The sequence below is a fragment of the Leucoraja erinacea genome, chromosome 27 (assembly GCF_028641065.1).
Source record: "Leucoraja erinacea ecotype New England chromosome 27, Leri_hhj_1, whole genome shotgun sequence".
In the NCBI taxonomy this organism is placed as follows: domain Eukaryota; kingdom Metazoa; phylum Chordata; class Chondrichthyes; order Rajiformes; family Rajidae; genus Leucoraja; species Leucoraja erinaceus.
The window spans coordinates 16726769-16745540 of NC_073403.1; the positions used below are offsets into that span (position 1 = coordinate 16726769).

Below are 18772 nucleotides of genomic sequence, written 5' to 3' on the forward strand. Positions count from 1 at the left end.
CCCCATTGGTGGAGGGAGAAGGTATAACCAGGGTGGGAAAGGTCTTTGATTGGGAAGGAAATCTGAAGAAGGGTCTCGACCCGAAACATCACCCATTCCTTCTCTCCAGAGACGTTGCCTGTCCCACTGAGCTATTTTGTGTCTATCTAAGGTCTTTGGTTATGTTGGCTGCTTTCTTGAAAGAGCAGGAATGTAGATGTGTAGTGGTGGTGGGGACTTTGGTCTGAGAGATGAACTGCTTCATATAATTACAGCTATTATTTATAAACTACAACTAATAATTATAACTTGCAGCAATAGTTTTGCAAACTCTTGGTCATGTCCCATCTAGGAATCTTGCACATGCTAGTCCGCAGCGACCCCTCGCGGTTGCGAATGGGAACTTTCTTCCCGAGGATGTCCGGACGGAGCCGAGCTCTGGGCCGAGGATGTCCGGACGGAGCCGAGCTCTGGGCCGAGGATGTCCGGACGGAGCCGAGCTCTGGGCCGAGGATGTCCGGACGGAGCCGAGCTCTAGGCCCCGAGCGATCGGCGGCCGCTTCGTCAGGAGGTGAGAGGTGAGAGTGGGGTGGAGCGTCCCTGGGAGAAGATGGCGGCTCGGTGAAGACAGTCGGACCTCAAGGGTTTCTGCGGCGGGTAATCTGATCGATGAAGAGCGGGGAGATGGCGCTGGAAGAGCTGGGCAAGCTCGAGTACCTGTCACTGGTCTCCAAGGTCTGGTCTGCACCGAGCTGGACAACCACCTGGGCATCAACGACAAGGATCTGGGTGAGGAGCCGCGCCGTCCTTCCCCATCCCCCCTTCACTCAGAGTCAGATAGCAAATAAACTTGCCCTTTATTCCAACTCGTCCATGCCCTCCAAGTTGCCCCATCTAAGTCAGTCACATTTGTCTGCGTTTTCTCCCCATATCCCTCTAAATCTGTCCCTTTGATCAGTCGTTTTCACACCTTGCCCTTCCATATCTCGGTGTCTTCCCCGACTCTCAGTCTGAAGAAAGGTCTCGACTTGAAATGTCACCCATTCCTTCCCTCCAGAGATGCTGTCTGCTCTGTCCCACTGAGTTACTCCAGCAATGTGTCTATCTTCGGTGTAAACCAGCATCTGCAGTTCCCTCCTACACTTCAAATCTTTTCTAACTAAGTACCTGTCCAAATGTCATTTACATGTGTTTAAGAGGGAACTGCAGATGCTGGAGAATCGAAGGTTACACACAAAAGCTGGAGAAACTCAGCGGGTGCAGCAGCATCTATGGAGCGAAGGAAATAGGCAACGTTTCGGGCCAAAACCCTTCTTCAGTCTGAAGAAGGGTTTCGGGCCGAAACGTTGCCTATTTCCTTCGCTCCATAGATGCTGCTGCACCCGCTGAGTTTCTCCAGCTTTTGTGTGTAACCCTGTCATTTACATGTTGTTACAGTACCTGTCTGAACTACCTCCTCTGGCATCCTGTTCCTTTTACGTTTATCAAAAACACCTCAACGAAACAAGAATTACAAGTTTAACATTGAAACTTTGATTAGTAAACTCTTTACTAATTGAGAAGGATGCCATATCCCTCTAAACCTTTCCTATGAGACCTTGTCCTGTCTCAGCCTCCTGCACTACAATAAACTCCTAGCCTGTCCAACCTCTCCTTAAAACACATACCCTAGGGTCCTGGAAACGTACTCATAAATCTTCTCTGCACTTTTTCTCGCTTAATGGCAACCTTCCTAAAGCAGGCAGACCAAAACTGACCACACTACTGCAAATAATGTCTCACCAATGTATTCTACACCTGTAACATAATGTCCCAACATTTATACTGACTACCCTGATCGATTATGGTCAATGTACCAAAAGCCTTCTTTACCACCCTACTTACCTGTGATACCACTTTCAGGGAACTATATTCTGCTCTACAGCACACCCAAAGGCCCTAACATTCATTGTGAAGGTGCTGCCCTCGTTTGACTTTCAAAATGAAACACCTCGCACTTATCTGCATTAATCTCTATTAGCCATTCCTCAACCCACTTGCCCAGTTGATCAAAATCAAGCTGTAATATTTGATAACCATCTTCACCATCTACTATACCACTTACTTTTGTATCCTCTGCAAATGTACTAATCATATATTTGAGCAGGAGGCTAGTTTATCTTGGCCAGGACATTGTGGCCCTAAGGGCCTGTTCTAGGCTGTACTATTCTATATAGTTAGAACATTTCTTCCAAGTAACTTCCAAGAACAATGACTGGTGGAAGAAAATGTTGGAAGTGCTTAGTAAGTTGGGCAGCATCTGTGGAGCGAGAAACAGTCAATGTTACTGGTTATGGAGACAGGTCCTTCAGCCCACAGATTCCACAGCAACCACCCATTTTAACTGAATTCTACACGTCCATTTTATTGTCCTTCCATTCCCTCTCCCTTCCCAACCAATAGGTAAAATTGTAAAATTTACAGTAATCAATAGAGAGAAAAATAGAGGAAGAGGCAAGGGTATCTCAAAAGCCACTTTGTTAAGGGCTGAAGGACTCTTTGCATGCTGCCTGACCAGCTGAGTGTTTCCATGAATTTCTCACTTTCTGATTTCCTGAATCTGCGTTTTTTTTAACAAAAATTCTGGTCAGAATTTGCCAGGAGTTTGCAGAAAGAGGTTTTGAGCACATCCTTCAGTTAATTCCTCTGGCAGTACTACCCGCTGCACGATGCTACTTGGGAATCTGCATGTACAATTTGCAAGGAGGCAGAAAAGACTGCAGAGGCTGGAATCTGTAGCAAAAACAAAGAGAGCACCTCAGGGCGGCACATGTTCCGCAATGGTAGAGTTGCTACCTTACAGGGCCAGAGACCCGAGTTCGATCCTGACTATGGGTGTTGTCCGTATGGAGTTTGCACATTCTCCCTGTGACCACGTGGGTTTTCTCCAGGTGGTCCTGTTTCCTCCCACATTCCAAAGACTTGCAAGTTTGTAGGTCAGTTGGCTTCTGTAAATTATCCCTAGTGTGAAGGATCGAACATGTGTACGGGTGATCGTTGGTTGGTGTGGGCTCGGTAGACCAAATGACCTGTTTCCATGCTGTATCTCTAAGCTAAAAACCTGGAGGAACTCAATGTGTCAGGCCACATCTATGCAGGGCAATAGGCAGAGCACAAGAGACTTCAGGTGCTAAAATCTACAGCAAAACTGCAGATGCCGGAATATGAATCAAGGCCTTGATGAAGCGTCTCAACCCAAAACAATGTCTGTCCTTTTCCTCCTTCGATGCTACCTGACTCGCTGTGTTCCATCGACTGCCCTGTTTTCTTTTAACACAATTTGCAGTGTGAATGTCCCAGAAATGCCACTGAGCCAGAAGGTCATAGCTTACAGAGATCTGAGCACAAATCTAGGTCTCCAGCCTGGCCCAGTGTGGTGTATAGAGAATGTTGTACCGGTGAAAGTCTTTCATTCGGGTGATGACATCCTGGCTTTTACTGCCTCTCAGATGCTGAAGATTCCTTCACATTATTTCAGAGAAGATTAGTGGGATCATTCTTGATGTTCTCATCAATATTTGTCACTCAACCAACATCACTGAGTTCAGATTAGTTTGTTGCTGATTTTTGTGGGACTTTGGGTGCTGTGACTTTAGCTACCCTTCAGAAAATAGTTAATTGATTGAGTAGTGGTTTGTCACATTGGCTTGTTATGTTTTGAATGAAAGTTTGCTTTTTCTTTGGATTCGATATTAGTGATAGAATCAATAAAGACCATCATTGTTTCTTCATAGTAAAATCATTATTATTTAGTGTTTTCAAACATAAGGATGAATGTGATTTGCTTCCAGTCAGATGTGTGCAATATAAAATGTTGGATCTTTTAATGTTATGGTGTTTTTCTGTTTCCAGCTGAATTTATCATTGATTTGGCTGAGAAGTACATCACTTTCGATACTTTCAAAGGAGCACTGCTAAAGAATGGAGCCGAGTTTACGGTAAGGTCCATACAGGACAATTATAATCTGTTCCTTACTTGTATAACAATCCCTTTTGCCCAAAGGAATTGCAGATGTTCCATCTTCTTATCGAGTCTACATCACAAGATTAGAAATTGTTCAGCCAGAGGTGAACACACTTCTCGGCATCTGCATTCAATGGCGTCTTGCGCTTATTGTGCTTCTTGTGCGTAGTGGTGGAAACAGGGCCGCAACGTGAATGCTCTTTCCTTGACCCTAGATGTTTCATAAATTCCCAAGATAATCTGACAAAAGGGGTCTGATTTCAACTGTCTTTAATCAATACAAGTCTTCCCATAACTAACCAGTCCGCCCTTTAGTGGGACACTAAAATATTTTTTTGGATGCAAGCATTAGTGAAACAGTGCTTTGTATAGTTTAAATATATATTTGATATTTCAAATTTAAGAGTCAAGGGTGTTTTATTGTCATATGTCCCAGATAGAACAATGGAATTCTTACTTGCAGCAGCACAACAGAATATGTAAACATAGTGCACTGTAAACAATATAAATAAAATAGAGAGAAAAGAAAACTTCAATGTGTGTATATATACACATACTCACATATACACATTTATATTGATTGTGTGTGTGTGATTGTATTGATTGTGTGCACACATATGTACACACAAAAAAATGCAAGAATAGTGCAATAATAACAATAACACTCTGTGTAGCTTACTTGAGGTTGTAGTGTTTAATAGCCGAATGGCGGTAGGGAAGAAGATGTTACAGTTTTCAGTCTCCTGTACCTTCTTCCCAGTGGCAGGGGCGAAATGAGTGTACGGCCAGGGTTGTGTGGGTCTCTGATTATGCTGGCTACCTTTTTGAAGCAGTGATTCCAGTAAATCCTTTTGATGGTGGGGAGGTCAGAGCCTGTGAAGGACTGGGCAGTGTTCACAACTCTTTGCAGTCTTCCTCGTTCCCGGGCGTTCAAGTTGTCGAACCAGGCCGAGATGCAACCAGTCAATATGCTCTCTACTGTATACCTCTAGAAGTTGAGGAGAATCCTCTCTGACATACCGAATCTCCGTAATCTTCTCAGGAAGTCAAAGTGTTGAAGTGCTTTCTTTATAATTGTGTGCTGGGTCCAGGAAAGATCTTCAGAAATATGCACGCCCAGGAATTTAAAGTTTTTGACTCTCTCCACCATTGTTCTGTTGTTATAAACGGGATTGTGGGTCCTCATCCTTCCTTTTCCAAAGTCCACAATCAGTTCATTGGTCTTACTGATATTGATAGCCATGTTGTTGTGCTGGCACCATTTGGTCAATCAGTCAATCTCACTTCTATACTCTGACTCATCATCATCTGTAATTCGTCCAACAACAGTGGTATCGTTGGCGAACTTGAAGATGGAGTTCGCACTGTGTCCAGCTATACAGTCATGACTTTAGAATGAGTAGAGCAGGGGGCTGAGCACACAGCCTTGAGGTGGTCCCGTACTGATCGTTATTGGGGGAAGAAGTGTTTCTGCCAATTTGAACAAACTGCAGTCTGTTGATGAGAAAGTCGAGGATTCAATTGCGGAGGGATGCGCAGAGACCCAGTTCCGTGAGCTTGGTAACCAGCTTTTTTTAATTTTAAATCAAAAATATTTATTCAAATATTTATTCAAATAAAATAGTATTTACAATACAATAAACCAAAACACCACCATAATACAAGACAAACAAATATGCTAAGCAACTTCTAAACAACTATATTGCAATCCTTGTACAGGATCCATTCAACCCCCCTCGGTGCCCAGCGGTCGCGGAACTCCGTCAGGGTGCCCGTAGACAGGGCGTATTCCCTTTCTATGCGCACCCGGGCACGGACGTATCCCCGGAAAAGGGGCAGGCAGCCGGCTCGGGTAGAGCCCTCCACCGTCTGGCGCCTTGAATCTCGGATGGCCAACTTGGCCAGGCCCAGGAGCAACCCAACCAGGACATCTTCAGCCCTGGTAACCAGCTTAGAGGGGATGATGGTATTGAACATCGAGCTGTAGTCTTTAAACAACAGCCTGACGTGTGTGTTTTTATTGACAAAGTGGTCCAGTGCAGAGTGGAGAGCTAGTGAGATCACATCCTCCGTTGACCTGTTGTGGCGGTAGGCAAGCTACAGTGAGTTGAAGTTCTTGTTGAGGAACGAGTTGATATGCACCATAACCAACCTCACAAAGCACTTCATCACCACGGACGTTAGTGCCACCGGTCGATAGTCATCACCTTACTCTTCTTGGGCTCCAGTATTATTGATGTCCTCTTAAAACAGGTGGGAACCTCACACATCAGTATTTGAGAGGTTGAAAATGTCCGCAAAAACTCCAGCCAGTTGGTCTGCACAGGTTGTGAGAACTTGACCGGGCATACTATCTGGTCGGGATGCTTTCCGAGGGTTCACGCCCCCCCCCCCCCCCCCCCCCCCCCCCCCCCCCCCCCCCCCCCCCTTGTGACGTCGGTGTCTGTAACTTCTCTCCAGAGATGCAGCCTGTCCTGCTGAGTTACTCCAGCCTCCAGCTTTTTGTGTCTATCTTTGGCAGATAGAACCAGGTGTGGTGAGTGGATGGGGAGATGAACAAAGGGAGAATAAAACCAGATGGCCCGGTGCATCTGTATGGGTGGTGAGCACACAGTATGGATAGCTTGAAAATTGTAAAATTCACTATCAATACCAATGGGTTGTAACTGACCCAAAGTGGAAGGTGAGATGTTCTTTCAATTTGTGTTTGGCCTCTCCATGGCAATGGCAATATACTGGGAATCTTTCCTGTTCCCTCCTGATATAGTATCTTGACCCAAAACGTCGATCTGCAGTTTTGCCTCCACAGATGCTGATTGACCTGCTGAGTTCTTCCAACCTTCTGATTTTGTTCTATATTCCAGCATTTGCAATCTCCTGTGTCTTCACTAATGTATATGTGTTGTACTGATGCTAAGTGTAATTCCCCCCAAAATTTAGTTTTGTTGTAGATTCTAATTCTTCGCACTGACTAATGTTCATAACTTTTGTTGTTTTTCTAGGATTCACTCGTCAGCAATTTGTTACGTCTTATACAGACTATGCGACCTCCAGCCAAACCATCAACTTCCAGCAAATGTAAGGAATGCAGCATGTTCTTTTTTGTACACACACAGTTGATTGGATTTTCATAGATTTATTGAATTTCCAAACACAAAAAGAGGCTGTATACCCATCCCAGCTGCACTGACTCCCTGAAAAACGGTTACTTTTCTCGTTTCCTTTTTCATTCTTTATGTTGAGCAAAACACACAGTGCTGGAGAGACTTAGCATTTCAACAGCATGTGGAGAAAGTGGACAGACGATGTTTCAAATCTGGAACCTTTTATAGACTGATAGGATAGAGGAAAGAAAGCTGAAAAAGAGAGGTGGGGGTGTGACGAAGCCCGGCAAGTGACAGGTGGATACATATGGGGGGGGGATGATTGGTAGATGGGTAAATGTAAGCGACACAGGCTAGAGGTAAGGAGACAAAAATGTCTCCGGAAAACAGGTACTAGCCTGTGACCTGCGAGCTCCCGACGATGTCGCCTGCTGGCCCGCAGCTGAGACCCGGATTCAGGTCGCCGCCGCCTCAGCCACCGGAGCACCGTCCCCGCGCTAGGCCGCCCTCAAGGGAGCGCCGTCTCAGCCCCGCGCCGGACCACCCTCACGGGAGCGCTGTCCCAGCCCCGAGCCGGGCCGCCACAGCCACCGAATCTCTGTCCCAGCCCTGGGCCGGGCTGCCCTCACGGGAGCGCCGTTCCAGCCCCGGGCCGGGCCGCCACAGCCACCAGAGCGTCGCTCCAGCCCCGAGCCGGGCCGCCCTCACGGGAGTGCCGTTCCAGCCCCGAGCTGGGCCGCCACAGCCACCAGAGCGCCGTTCCAGCCCCGAGCCGGGCCACCCCCACGGGAGTGCCGTTCCAGGGCCGGGCCGCCCTCATGGGAGCGCCGTTCCAGCCCCGAGCCGGGCCGCCACAGCCACCAGAGCGCCGCTCCAGCCCCAAGCCGGGCCGCCCCCACGGGAGCGCCGTCCCAGCCTTCGAGTCGTGCCGCTGCCACCGGAGCGTTTCAGCCCCGCGCTGGGCCGCCCTCACCGGAGTCCTGAACCGTGCTGCTGTCCGAACGCCGCCAGCCTCGCGTTAGTGAGTCTTGGCTGGCTCTACCTCCAGAGCCTCGCGGTCGGTTGCAGGTTGGAGGCCGCCAGCTCCGCCATTAGGCCTCAGCGCGGACGGAGGCAGAGAAGGGGGATACGACAAGAAAAAGTCGCATTCCCCCGAAGGGAGAGACAGAAAGCCCTGTTTTAGCTCCCCCCACCCCCCCCGCCCCGCACATAACACAACCTAAAAAACAAAAATTTAACTAAACAAGACAAAAAAAACAACACAAAAAAGTAAAAACAGATGGACTGCAGGCGAGCCGCAGCCGTACAACAGCGCCGCCACTTCCGGATTCAATGTGGTCATGGCTGAAATCTAGGACTCCGGGATGTGTGATGAGCATATGGGGAAGGGTGAAAGAGCAAGGTGACTGGGGGTGGGGTTAGGAATAATGTGTCTGCCCTGAGGGAGAATGGGAGGTGGCAGGGGAGGAGGCAGGGCAAGAAGTATTCTTAACGTTTAACAACATTCTTAAATTTTATTCATTCTTGATTTTTCTTGTTTTTTTTCCACAGTGGAATTACCAAAACAAAAATCAGAAAAAGAGAAGATGAAAGAGTTATACCCTGCCCTTTGCATGCCGGATAACCTATCAATAAGGGTAAGTTTGACATTTGCTTCGCTCTAAGATCCCTTCATGGAAATTTAATTTCTGATTTTTTTCAGTCTATAACTTCTCTCTCATTTAGCTGAGATTGTGACATTCATTTGAGGATAACTTTGCTCGACAGGCTAATTTTCATCTTTGAATGGAAATTGAAACGAGAAATATTGAATGTGGACAGGGTTGGGATTTGAGAGCGAAAATGCATAAACATTTGAGGGTGGCTTTTCATCAGAGCAGAGTTTAGATTTGAAACACTTCGTATTTCTTTACTAAGTACACTTATCTCATTCTCAAATCAGACAGTCGACATCTTAGGTATTTTGAAGGAGTTTTTGGAATATTAGTCATATATATTAGCTAATATTATCATTGATATAATACTAGATTTACAAAAAATGAAGCTTTGGTCCCTGCTTTTGGATCATCTTAGCTTTGTTTCTTGGGTATAATTTTGGACTAAACTCTCTCTCACGCAATGTCACTTCTAGTCTCAGAACTCCAGAGTTTAAGGGGATACCTAATGGAAGTATATAAAATTATGAGAGGCATAGATAGGGTGGACAGTCATCACCTTTCTCCCTGGACGGAAAAATCAAATACTAGAGGGCATAGCTTTAAGGTGAGAGGGGCATAGTTTAAAGAAGATATGTAGGGAAACATTTTTTACATAGAAGGTGAGGAGTTCCTGGAACGTTCTGCCAGCATTGTTGACAGAGGCAGATATGATAGTGGCATTGAAGAGGCTTTTGGATAGGTATATGGATATACAAGGAATGGAGGCATAAGGATTATGCATAGATAGATAAAAGATGGTCTTGGCATCATGTTCAGATGAAGAAGCCTGTTCGTCAGCTGAACTGTTCTATGCAAGTCAAATTGTTGTCTTTTTAGGTGTTCACAAATAAAATCATTGGAGAAATCCCTGCATCTAATGGTATTCTATAAATACAACATCTGCCTGTGCAATATGTCCAAACAATACAATATTCTGTACGAATCGTAGAAAGGTGTTCTCCCATGATTCTGCGTTCAAAGTACTCAGTTGTTAGAAACTAAGCCTGCGATTTGTTTTGCAGCCTTTTATGGATGAAGCTGATATGAAAGTGGCTGCAGATGCATTGAAAGAACTTGAGGCTTTGATGCCAACAAAGAATGATATTAAAAAAAGCAAACACAGGTATTTTTTTGCAGTTTCCTTTTAAATGTTTTTTAATAACTTGCTTTTCTTAATAGATCAGGAGAAACATACATCAAATAATGTGCAATAAGAGTACAGACTGAATGTCCTAGGTCAGTTTACTGTTGTACTGAGCTGCAGTGACAGTGGGGTAGCTACAGCTTTGTACCATGAAAGTTGGGCACATGGGTAACAAGATGGAACTCTGCCTGGATTCCTGTTGTTCAGTGAATGTAATCAAATAGTGTATTTTCAGTCACTGGGAGATGGTTAAAGTTTTCCACATTTGACTAAATGCCCTGCAGAGCATGAAAGTTAGTTCTCTGACACCTCCTCATACTTCCCTATGGACCATTGTCCCAACAGCAAACATCAACCCATTGTCTCACAGGCAGGGTTTTCCCTGGTCCCAAGCAACTCATTTTCACCACAGATGTTTAATTCTTCTACATCACCACCTCACTCTAGAATTGCATAAGGACTCTTTAAACAAAGATCTAACCAGTTCCTCTTCGACACAACTCTATTTTTGCTTGGTTGAACTCATTCTCATGAACAATATAACTTTTAACACCACTCTCTTTAAATCATATTTATTATGTGCACGTAAAAAGTAGAGTGACAGGCAGGGCTCAAGCAGACAGGGACACAAAGTGCTGGAGTAACTGAGCGGGTCAGGCAGCATCTCAGGTGAAAATGCATAGGTGACATTTCTGACCGAGAAAAGCTCCACATCCTGGAAAACGCAGAACATTGATGTGGATGTGAACAGCTGGGGAGGTGATGAGGTGGAATTGGTGATGCTCCTCTTGGCAATAATGGAGTCCCCGGTCTCTGCCACGCAAAGGTCGGGCGCATGGTGAGTTCCAGCGGTGAAGCCTCGGGCCTGCGGGTGGTCGAGTTGAGGAGTGGCGGAAGAGGGACCTGTCCGGAAGGGGGCAAGCTTGTGATCCTTAATAGAGCAGAAGCAGCACGCAGTTGAGAAGCAAAACGTACCAAAATCATATCTGAAGCTTTCTTTCAAATTAAGTCATTTTTGGATCGGGTCACTGAAAGGAAGACATGGAAGGAATAAAATAAAGAAGAAATCCAGGGTGTTATTTCGAATGATAAATAAATTATGATGGTAGACTATTGTTCAACTCAGCAAAGGACCTATTTTGGCTTTTATCAGACAGTTTTTCTTCAATTAATGAGTGATTGGAACATGGAATATAATTTCTTCGAGAGTAGTTGATGCAAATTTTAAGAATCTCACATCTTCTTGTACGCTGTTATTGGGGTGACCTTAAAATGTAAGTACATTCTGTTACATTCTGTGTGCCATGTGGCAAACCTGTGTTGTAAATTTCCATAGAAATATGGATGACTCTAAGTTGAAACCATTTCAGCATGTTCACCTTAAGCACTTGGTTCACAAATGAGGTATAAATCGGTATATGGCTGGTGATCAAATGTTGGCCAACATAATGAAGTTTACCTAAATATTACCTGTAATCTCAGAGATTTTGCCTCTCAATGAGGGTGTTACACTGATTTTCCCACCTTAAACTGGATTTGGAGTTGTTACTCAGATCAGCTACATGAAAGAATAAATGTATATTTTGGACCTTTCGCGTGTCTCTCTAATGTTTTTCAATGTCCTTTCAACGTTGTCATGATTTATTTTAATTTATTAAATGTGGAATTGTGTTTCTCATTCACAGCTCTCATGAAAAGGGAAGGAGAAGGAAAAGGAGTCGCAGTCGTAGTCGTAGCCGAGACAGAGACCGAGACCGGAAACGCCGACACAGGTCAAGGTCTAGATCACACTCCCGAGACCGAAACAAAGGAAAAACCAGCAGGCGGTCCAGAAGCAGAAGTCGGAGCCCGAGCCGAGATTATAAGGAACATGTCAGAGTCAACGAGAAGAGCTCTGAGAAAAGGAAAGAAAGACACGTCGACAGGCCTCCACCTGAGGAGCCATCCGTGGGGGAAATATACAATGGCAAAGTCACTAGCATCATGCAGTTTGGATGTTTTGTACAGCTGGAGGGTCTGAGGTATGGTGTAGCACTAAAGAAGCAATGGGTATCGTTGCAACAGTCTTGAAGCTTGATAAGAAGGATGAGAATGATGGGAATATAGTTTTTCAAACTATGGCGGTGAGGGGGGGAGGGGGGGGGGGGATGAATCAAACATGTTGAGAAATGTTCAAAGATATTGACACTGACATTTAGCATTGCATTGTTAAGACACCACTCAGAACTTTCCTTTTCCACCAGTTTCCTGCAATTGTGTACAATTTGCCAAATCACTTGTCAGTGTTTTAATTTCTGTCAAATAGTTTCTTACAGTTATTGCTGCAAGGAGGAGTGTTTTCCTTTCATGTTTATTGCTCAGCCAATACTTCCCAAATTCTGGATGGTGTAAGGAGGCATCAGAAGCGCTTAGAACAATCAGAAGTGCTTTGTGAAATGACAACCATGTTGCCTCCTTGTTTACTCAGGGTCATTAAAATAATAGATTTTTTTTGAAAATGATGCAAGAACTAATAATTAAAGCTGAGGGTAGTGCCATGATTCTTGCAATTTTATACATTTACAAGGCTCAAAACTGCACAATATTAATTTCTACTTGTATTAAGATGGCGGATGTGCAGGAGTGGGCGCCGTCTGTATGGCAGCCTGCCCGCAGTCCGTCTCTTCACCTTTTTTTATTTTAAGTCCTGTTTAAAAAAAAATGTTTGTTAGTTAGTTGGAGCTCTTTTATGTGGCCTGCCATCGAGAGTGGAGCGGCGTTTCCTGTCGGGACCGGCCGGGACTACAGCTTCGGAGGCGGTGCAGCGCTGGGATACCAACAGGGAGCGGGCGATGCCTTACCGGGTTGCCGTGTGGTAAGCTCCGGAGCGCTGTGGCCGCCGACTCCCAACATCGCGGAGCTGGGGCTGCGGGCGTACGGCCGCGGGCGGCGCTGGATTTGGAGCGCCAGGGATCGAGTTCGCCGGGGTCGGAGCTCCAACCGGCGCGGCCTGAGGGCTACGAGTGCTCCGGTCTCCGGTCTCCAGGGATGAGGCAGCCGCTCCAGACTTTCCAAGCCGCTTGAGGAATTGTTTCACCTGACGCCGGAGTTCCATCTTCACGGCAAGAGGACCCTGAAAATCATCGGACTGGCTGCAAGGCCACAAATGGGCCCCGACCTCGGGTGTTTCAGAGGAAGAGGACTTAACTTTCTGGTGCCTTTCCCCACAGTGGAAATTTTTGATTCTGCTGTGGGGGGACGTTTGTGTTGAACTCTATATAATGTGTTGTGTCCATTTTCTTTATTTTTTTGTTAACCATTTTCTATGGTATGGAAACTTATTAGCTATTTTATGTAAAGCACTTTGGTGTCAATGCGAGTTGACTTAAAACGTGCTATATAAATAAAACTTACTTACTAGTTTTTTTTATTACATTAAAAATATTTTAGTTTCTTTGAGAAACACTGCCTTACATACAAAGCTTCTGGAGGGTGCAGGGGCTGCTGTTAGGGTGTTAGGTGGGGAGTGAGAAAGGGTAGGGTGAGAAACGAAGCATGCCATACTGTGACTGAAGTACATCAGGAAATTATGCAAGTTCATTTCTCCACCATCTATTAATAATAATATAATAAACTTTATTACGGACTCGAGGTCCATACAAGGGGCAACATTACATTAAAAAAATGCATTGCATATTAAATATCATAAAGTACATATCAAATCTTAGTATATCACATAAAAGCATCATAAATTATATATTTTTAAAAACACAATACATAAGTTAAAAATCCAGAATAAAAGAATGATCTATGTCCTACAACGAGACAACGATACCAGTGTCTCCACAGCTGGGATTCGTAGCGTGTAGTGCTAATCCTTATGTTTGACAAGGCCACAATAATTACATTTTTAGTCATTTATCCTGCAAATGAATTTATACATGTGATTTCTTAGGATAGCTTCTAAAGTACTGACTCCTGCAGCCACAAACATATTTTAGATCTATTAAATCTGTTCTTGATATCATGATTGAGATATGGTGTTCTATTCCCATGCTTCTTGAAGCTTGATATTAGAATTTATACAGGATTATGTAGATCATGTCTCTAATTATTATTATTACTAATTTATGGAAACACTTAAATCGCAAACCTACCTATTGATTTTTTTATCTGTGTTTTTCTTGGATGTTTCAGATACCAGCCATTCCTCAGGTCTGTGTCAATGCATGAACTGATTTAAAAAAAATGTAGTTTTTCTGTTTTTATTCAAAAAAGCTGTAATGCGTATTGTATATAGATGTGTATTAATCATTGCGTTGTCGCTGTGCCAATATTTTTTTTTTGCACTTTTTTAAGAAAACGCTGGGAAGGCTTGGTCCACATATCCGAGCTGCGCCGAGAGGGGCGTGTGGCGAATGTTGCTGATGTTGTTAGCAAAGGTCAAAGAGTAAAGATTAAAGTGTTATCGTTCACTGGGTCCAAAACAAGCTTGAGTATGAAGGTAATTACAAATAATTTCTAAATGAAAATCTTTGAGAGCAATTTTTAAACAATGTTCAAAACTAGATAAGGCTTGTTGCATGTGTCAGGGTAATAAAAACATAGACCATCTTGAGCAAAACTTAAAGTACTCGAGCAACTCAGCAGGTCGGGCAGCATCAGTGGAGGGAATGGACAGGCGGTGTTTCATAGAAACATAGAAAGCAGGTGCAGGAGTAGGCCATTCGGCCCTTCGAGCCTGCACCGCCATTCAATATGATCATGGCTGATCATCCAACTCAGTATCCCGTACCTGCCTTCTTTCCATACCCCCTGATCCCCTTAGCCACAAGGGCCACATCTAACTCCCTCTTAACTATAGCCAATGAACTGGCCTCAACTACCCTCTGTGGCAGAGAGTTCCAGAGATTCACCACTCTCTGTGTGAAAAAAGTTCTTCTCATCTCGGTTTTAAAGGATTTCCCCTTTATCCAAAGTTTCGGGTCAGAACCCTTACTCAGCCCATTTTGGAGAAGGGTCCAGACCCAAAACGTCACATGTTCATTCCCTCCACCGAAGCTGCCTTACCTGCTGAGTTCCTCTGGCATTTTATTTTTTTGCACAAGATTCCAGTATCTGTAGTTCCTTGTGTCTCATTAGACCATCGTGATTGTAGCTTGGAGTCTAATTTTGGGGAAAAGAACGAACTTCTGCTCTGAGTTAATATGAATCTGGTTTAATCGTTAGGATGTAGATCAAGAGACTGGCGAGGATCTAAATCCAAACCGGCGGCGTAATGTTGGTGGTGAAAGCAATGAGGAAACTGCCATGAGGAACCCTGATCGACCCAGCAACTTGTCACTAGTCAACACTCCCGAGGTAGAGGATGATGTGCTGGAACGCAAGCGGCTCACTAAAATCTCCGATCCAGAGAAATGGGAGATCAAGCAGGTGGGTCCTCACTAAGAAATTAACCTGTCAGATGGCAAACATAATATTATTGGAGTTTGTTTAATAAATACCTTTTGAAGCTAGTGTTGAGCTGGTATTTCAGAAATAATTAATTAACAAAGAGACGATGCCAACAACTTTCCTGTGGTTGTGATTTCCTTCATAATTCATAATGTATGATCCATAATGAGTGGCACGGTGAGGCAGCTGCCAGAGCCGCTGCCTCACAGCACCAGAGACATGGGTTTGACCCTGACTGTGTAGAGTTTGTAGGTTCTCCCTTTCTCTGTGTGGGTTTCTTCTGGGTGCTCTGGTTTCCTCCCACATACCAAAGACATGTGGGTTTGTAACTTAATTGCCCTCTAAGTTGCTCCCAATGTGTTTGGAGTGGATGCAAAAGTAGAACTAGTGTGAATGGATGATCGATGGAGAGCGTGGACGGTGGACCGAAGGACCTGTTTCCATGCTGTTTCTTTCTTTCAATCAAGTAATCATTGGTTTCAAATGGATAGAAGCCACATGGCCACCTGAAATCTCCAGTTGCCTGTACTTCCTGGAATGGATGCAGAGGGTGTGAGGTGCTGATTCCTGAGGTGTATCAAATAAGCCTCTAGTAGCATAGTGCTGAGGCCCTGCCTCTGCAACACTCTCACAGTGTTCAGTAGAATCAAAGCTGAGGTCTGATGCATGCCTCCCATGAAAACTGTAAAGTTCAATTATATTTAAAAAAAATCAGAAACCTATAAAATTATCAACTTTTCATTGCTCACTAATTTTCATGCCAGGAGCTACCATTCTAAACACTGGGGTCTCTAGTTGTGTGCCGGGTCTGTAGGGCAGAGGAACCGAGGGATGGATACCTCAGAGTGATGTTGGGGACTGCTATTGGGACATGGCTCCACTCTTATGAGTTCAGCTGTGCAGCAGAGTGCTTGATGCACTGGGATCTGTCTATCTGAGTGAGACTGCCAGAGTGTGGGCGTCACTGAATGCCATTGTTTCCCTTTGAAGCTGCCAGCAAAGTTTGATCCATTGTATTTTTCAGGAACAAATTACATTTGCAAGCAAGATTTTTTGTCTAACATTTTTTATGCGTGAACATTTAATATTTTAGATGATTGCAGCAAATGTTATCTCAAAGGAAGAGTATCCTGACTTTGATGAAGAAACAGGAATCCTGCCTAAAGTTGATGATGAAGAAGGTATGATGCATTTTTCCTGGTGCAGGGTCTTATCCCAAAACCTCAACCATCCCTTTGTCTCCCACTGATTTCCTTTTGAAGCTTATATTTTGCTTTGTGATCCAATGTTCATTTCATTGAGTGGAAAATAAGCACTAATTGTTAAATCTCAGTTTTGTGTTTGGTGCTTCATGCTTGGTGATCAGTTCACAGCCATACCTTCAGCTGCCTGAATCTTAAATTCGGGAATTTTAGTCTCAGTTCTAATTGAACCACAACCTCTCCTCCCCATCAGTCTCGTCGCCATGCTGCCTTGATCTTTGCATGACAACTACCCTGTCTGATATGTACACACTCTCTCTTGTCACCTACTTTGCAAGATTTATCTGTGGATCATTGCATTTTCTTGCCGTAATGATCATTTTTACAAACGTTCCTATTAAGTGGCTTGACTTGGAGCTACAAGAAACTTCAGATACTGGGCGGTGAGGGATGTTGTTTGTAGGCTAATTCTCTAAAATTGGAGAATTCAATATTCATACCATTAGGTTGTACAATACCTAAGTGCTGACTATGAGGTGCTGTTACTCTGGTTTTCTCACTCTAGAGGCACTGGACAGAAAGATCAATATGGGAATGGGAGTTAAAATGGTTAGCAACTGGGAAATCAAACCAAACGTAAATGTTTGGCGAAACAGTCGCCTAATCTTTGCTCGGTGTCGCCGGTGTAGAGGAAGACACATCAAGAACACCCAATATAGTAGATGTGGTTAGAGGAGGTGCATATCTTAATGTGGTGGATCATGAGGCACCTGAAAGGACACTGATATATTGATGACTGCCCAAATAACGATAAAACCCTTCTGTCTGAATTGGTGAAGATGGTGAAGTTTAGGTGATTAAGTTGCTCGCTGTGGTTTTGCATTTCAAAGTAAAAATTTAAAAATCCGCGTGTGTTATTTTTGCAGAGCTATGGTTTGTAGTTTGATTTTGTCTTCTGTTTTTTAGATGAAGACCTAGAAATAGAGCTGGTGGAGGAAGAGCCCCCGTTCCTCAGAGGGCACACCAAGCAGAGCATGGACATGAGCCCTGTCAAAATAGTAAAGGTACACAGAGCGATTAAATCCAGGGATTCATTCTTCTGTTTTAATGTATGCTTTGTACAGAGTTTGCAGAATATGTTTTAGACTTTCACTCCATTTGAAGCATTTTGCTACTTAATTTTAATGTAATGCTAGAAATGTATCCATAACATTATCAAAGAGAGAGGGGGGGATGGTGGGGGAAGGGAGGTGGAGGTGGAGGGGGGAAAGAGAGGGAGGGGATGTGGAGGGGGGAGAGGGGGGGGGGGGAGAGAGGGGGGGGAGGGAGAGGGGGGGGGGGGAGGGGGAGAGAGAGGGGGGTAGGTTGTGGTAGAGGGAGGAGGGAGGTAGAGAGGAGGGGGGAGGGAGGGGAGGGGGGGGAGAGAGGAGGAGGAGGGGGGAGAGGTGGGGGGAGCCGGGCGAATGAGCGGGCTGCGAAAAGCGGAGAGAGAGTCCGGGGAGAGAGAGAGAGAGCTCTAGTACAGAGCCCGACTCTCGGCATCTCTCGGGAAACTCGGGGCGGGGGGAGGAGCAGGATAGGAGCGGGCAGGAGCGTTTAGCAGCGGGGGGGGGGCGGTTAGCAGCGGGAGGGAGGGGGCGTGACTTCAGTCGCTGCTCGTGGAACATAGCACAGCAGGCCGCGAGGAGAAAGTTCTTCAAAAGCAAGCTGGGAAGCTCGTGAGTGCCGGTGACCTTGGGAGCTGCAGAACAGAGCCCACTCGCTCGTTCTTTCTGCGTCCTTTGAAGAACGGGGGGGGGGGGGGGGGGGGGCTGCAGAACAGAGCCCACTCGCTCGTTCATCCAGCTCGTTTCAGCGCGTTAGATTTTAAAAAGATCTCAGATTGGTGATCAAGTTTAGTTAAAATCAGGAAATACTGAATCAAATTTTCAGATGAGGCGATTTTCGACATCATGAGGTAAATCTACCGGAGAAGATGCGATTCACAAGCGAACTAACGAAAGATCAGATCAGAATTTTATAAGTATACTAGACCAAGTGCAGACCTGTTGGGTCTGTGTGTCCCCACACCCCCCCCCCAGCGCGAGGGTGCGGGGGGGGGGGGGGGGGGGGTGGCATGCGGCGTCACACACACTAACCACCCACACACACACTAACTGCCCCCCTTGATATTATATTAATATTATACATTTGTTCCTTTTACCCCATAA

At 45.0% G+C, this 18772-nt stretch overlaps 1 protein-coding gene across 1 annotated transcript in view; it reads left to right on the plus strand.

Moving 5' to 3' along the window:
* The first annotated feature begins 534 nt into the window (after positions 1-534).
* The window catches only part of dhx8 (DEAH (Asp-Glu-Ala-His) box polypeptide 8), a 42817-nt gene continuing 24579 nt past the window's right edge, over positions 535-18772 (plus strand). The window contains exons 1-10 of the mRNA XM_055657189.1: positions 535-768; positions 3871-3956; positions 6985-7060; positions 8638-8723; positions 9806-9906; positions 11613-11948; positions 14266-14410; positions 15136-15339; positions 16454-16541; positions 17529-17626. Of these exons, the coding sequence (XP_055513164.1) occupies positions 7024-7060; positions 8638-8723; positions 9806-9906; positions 11613-11948; positions 14266-14410; positions 15136-15339; positions 16454-16541; positions 17529-17626 (1095 nt within the window). The 5' untranslated portion in view covers positions 535-768; positions 3871-3956; positions 6985-7023. The remainder of the gene's footprint in view (positions 769-3870; positions 3957-6984; positions 7061-8637; positions 8724-9805; positions 9907-11612; positions 11949-14265; positions 14411-15135; positions 15340-16453; positions 16542-17528; positions 17627-18772) is intronic.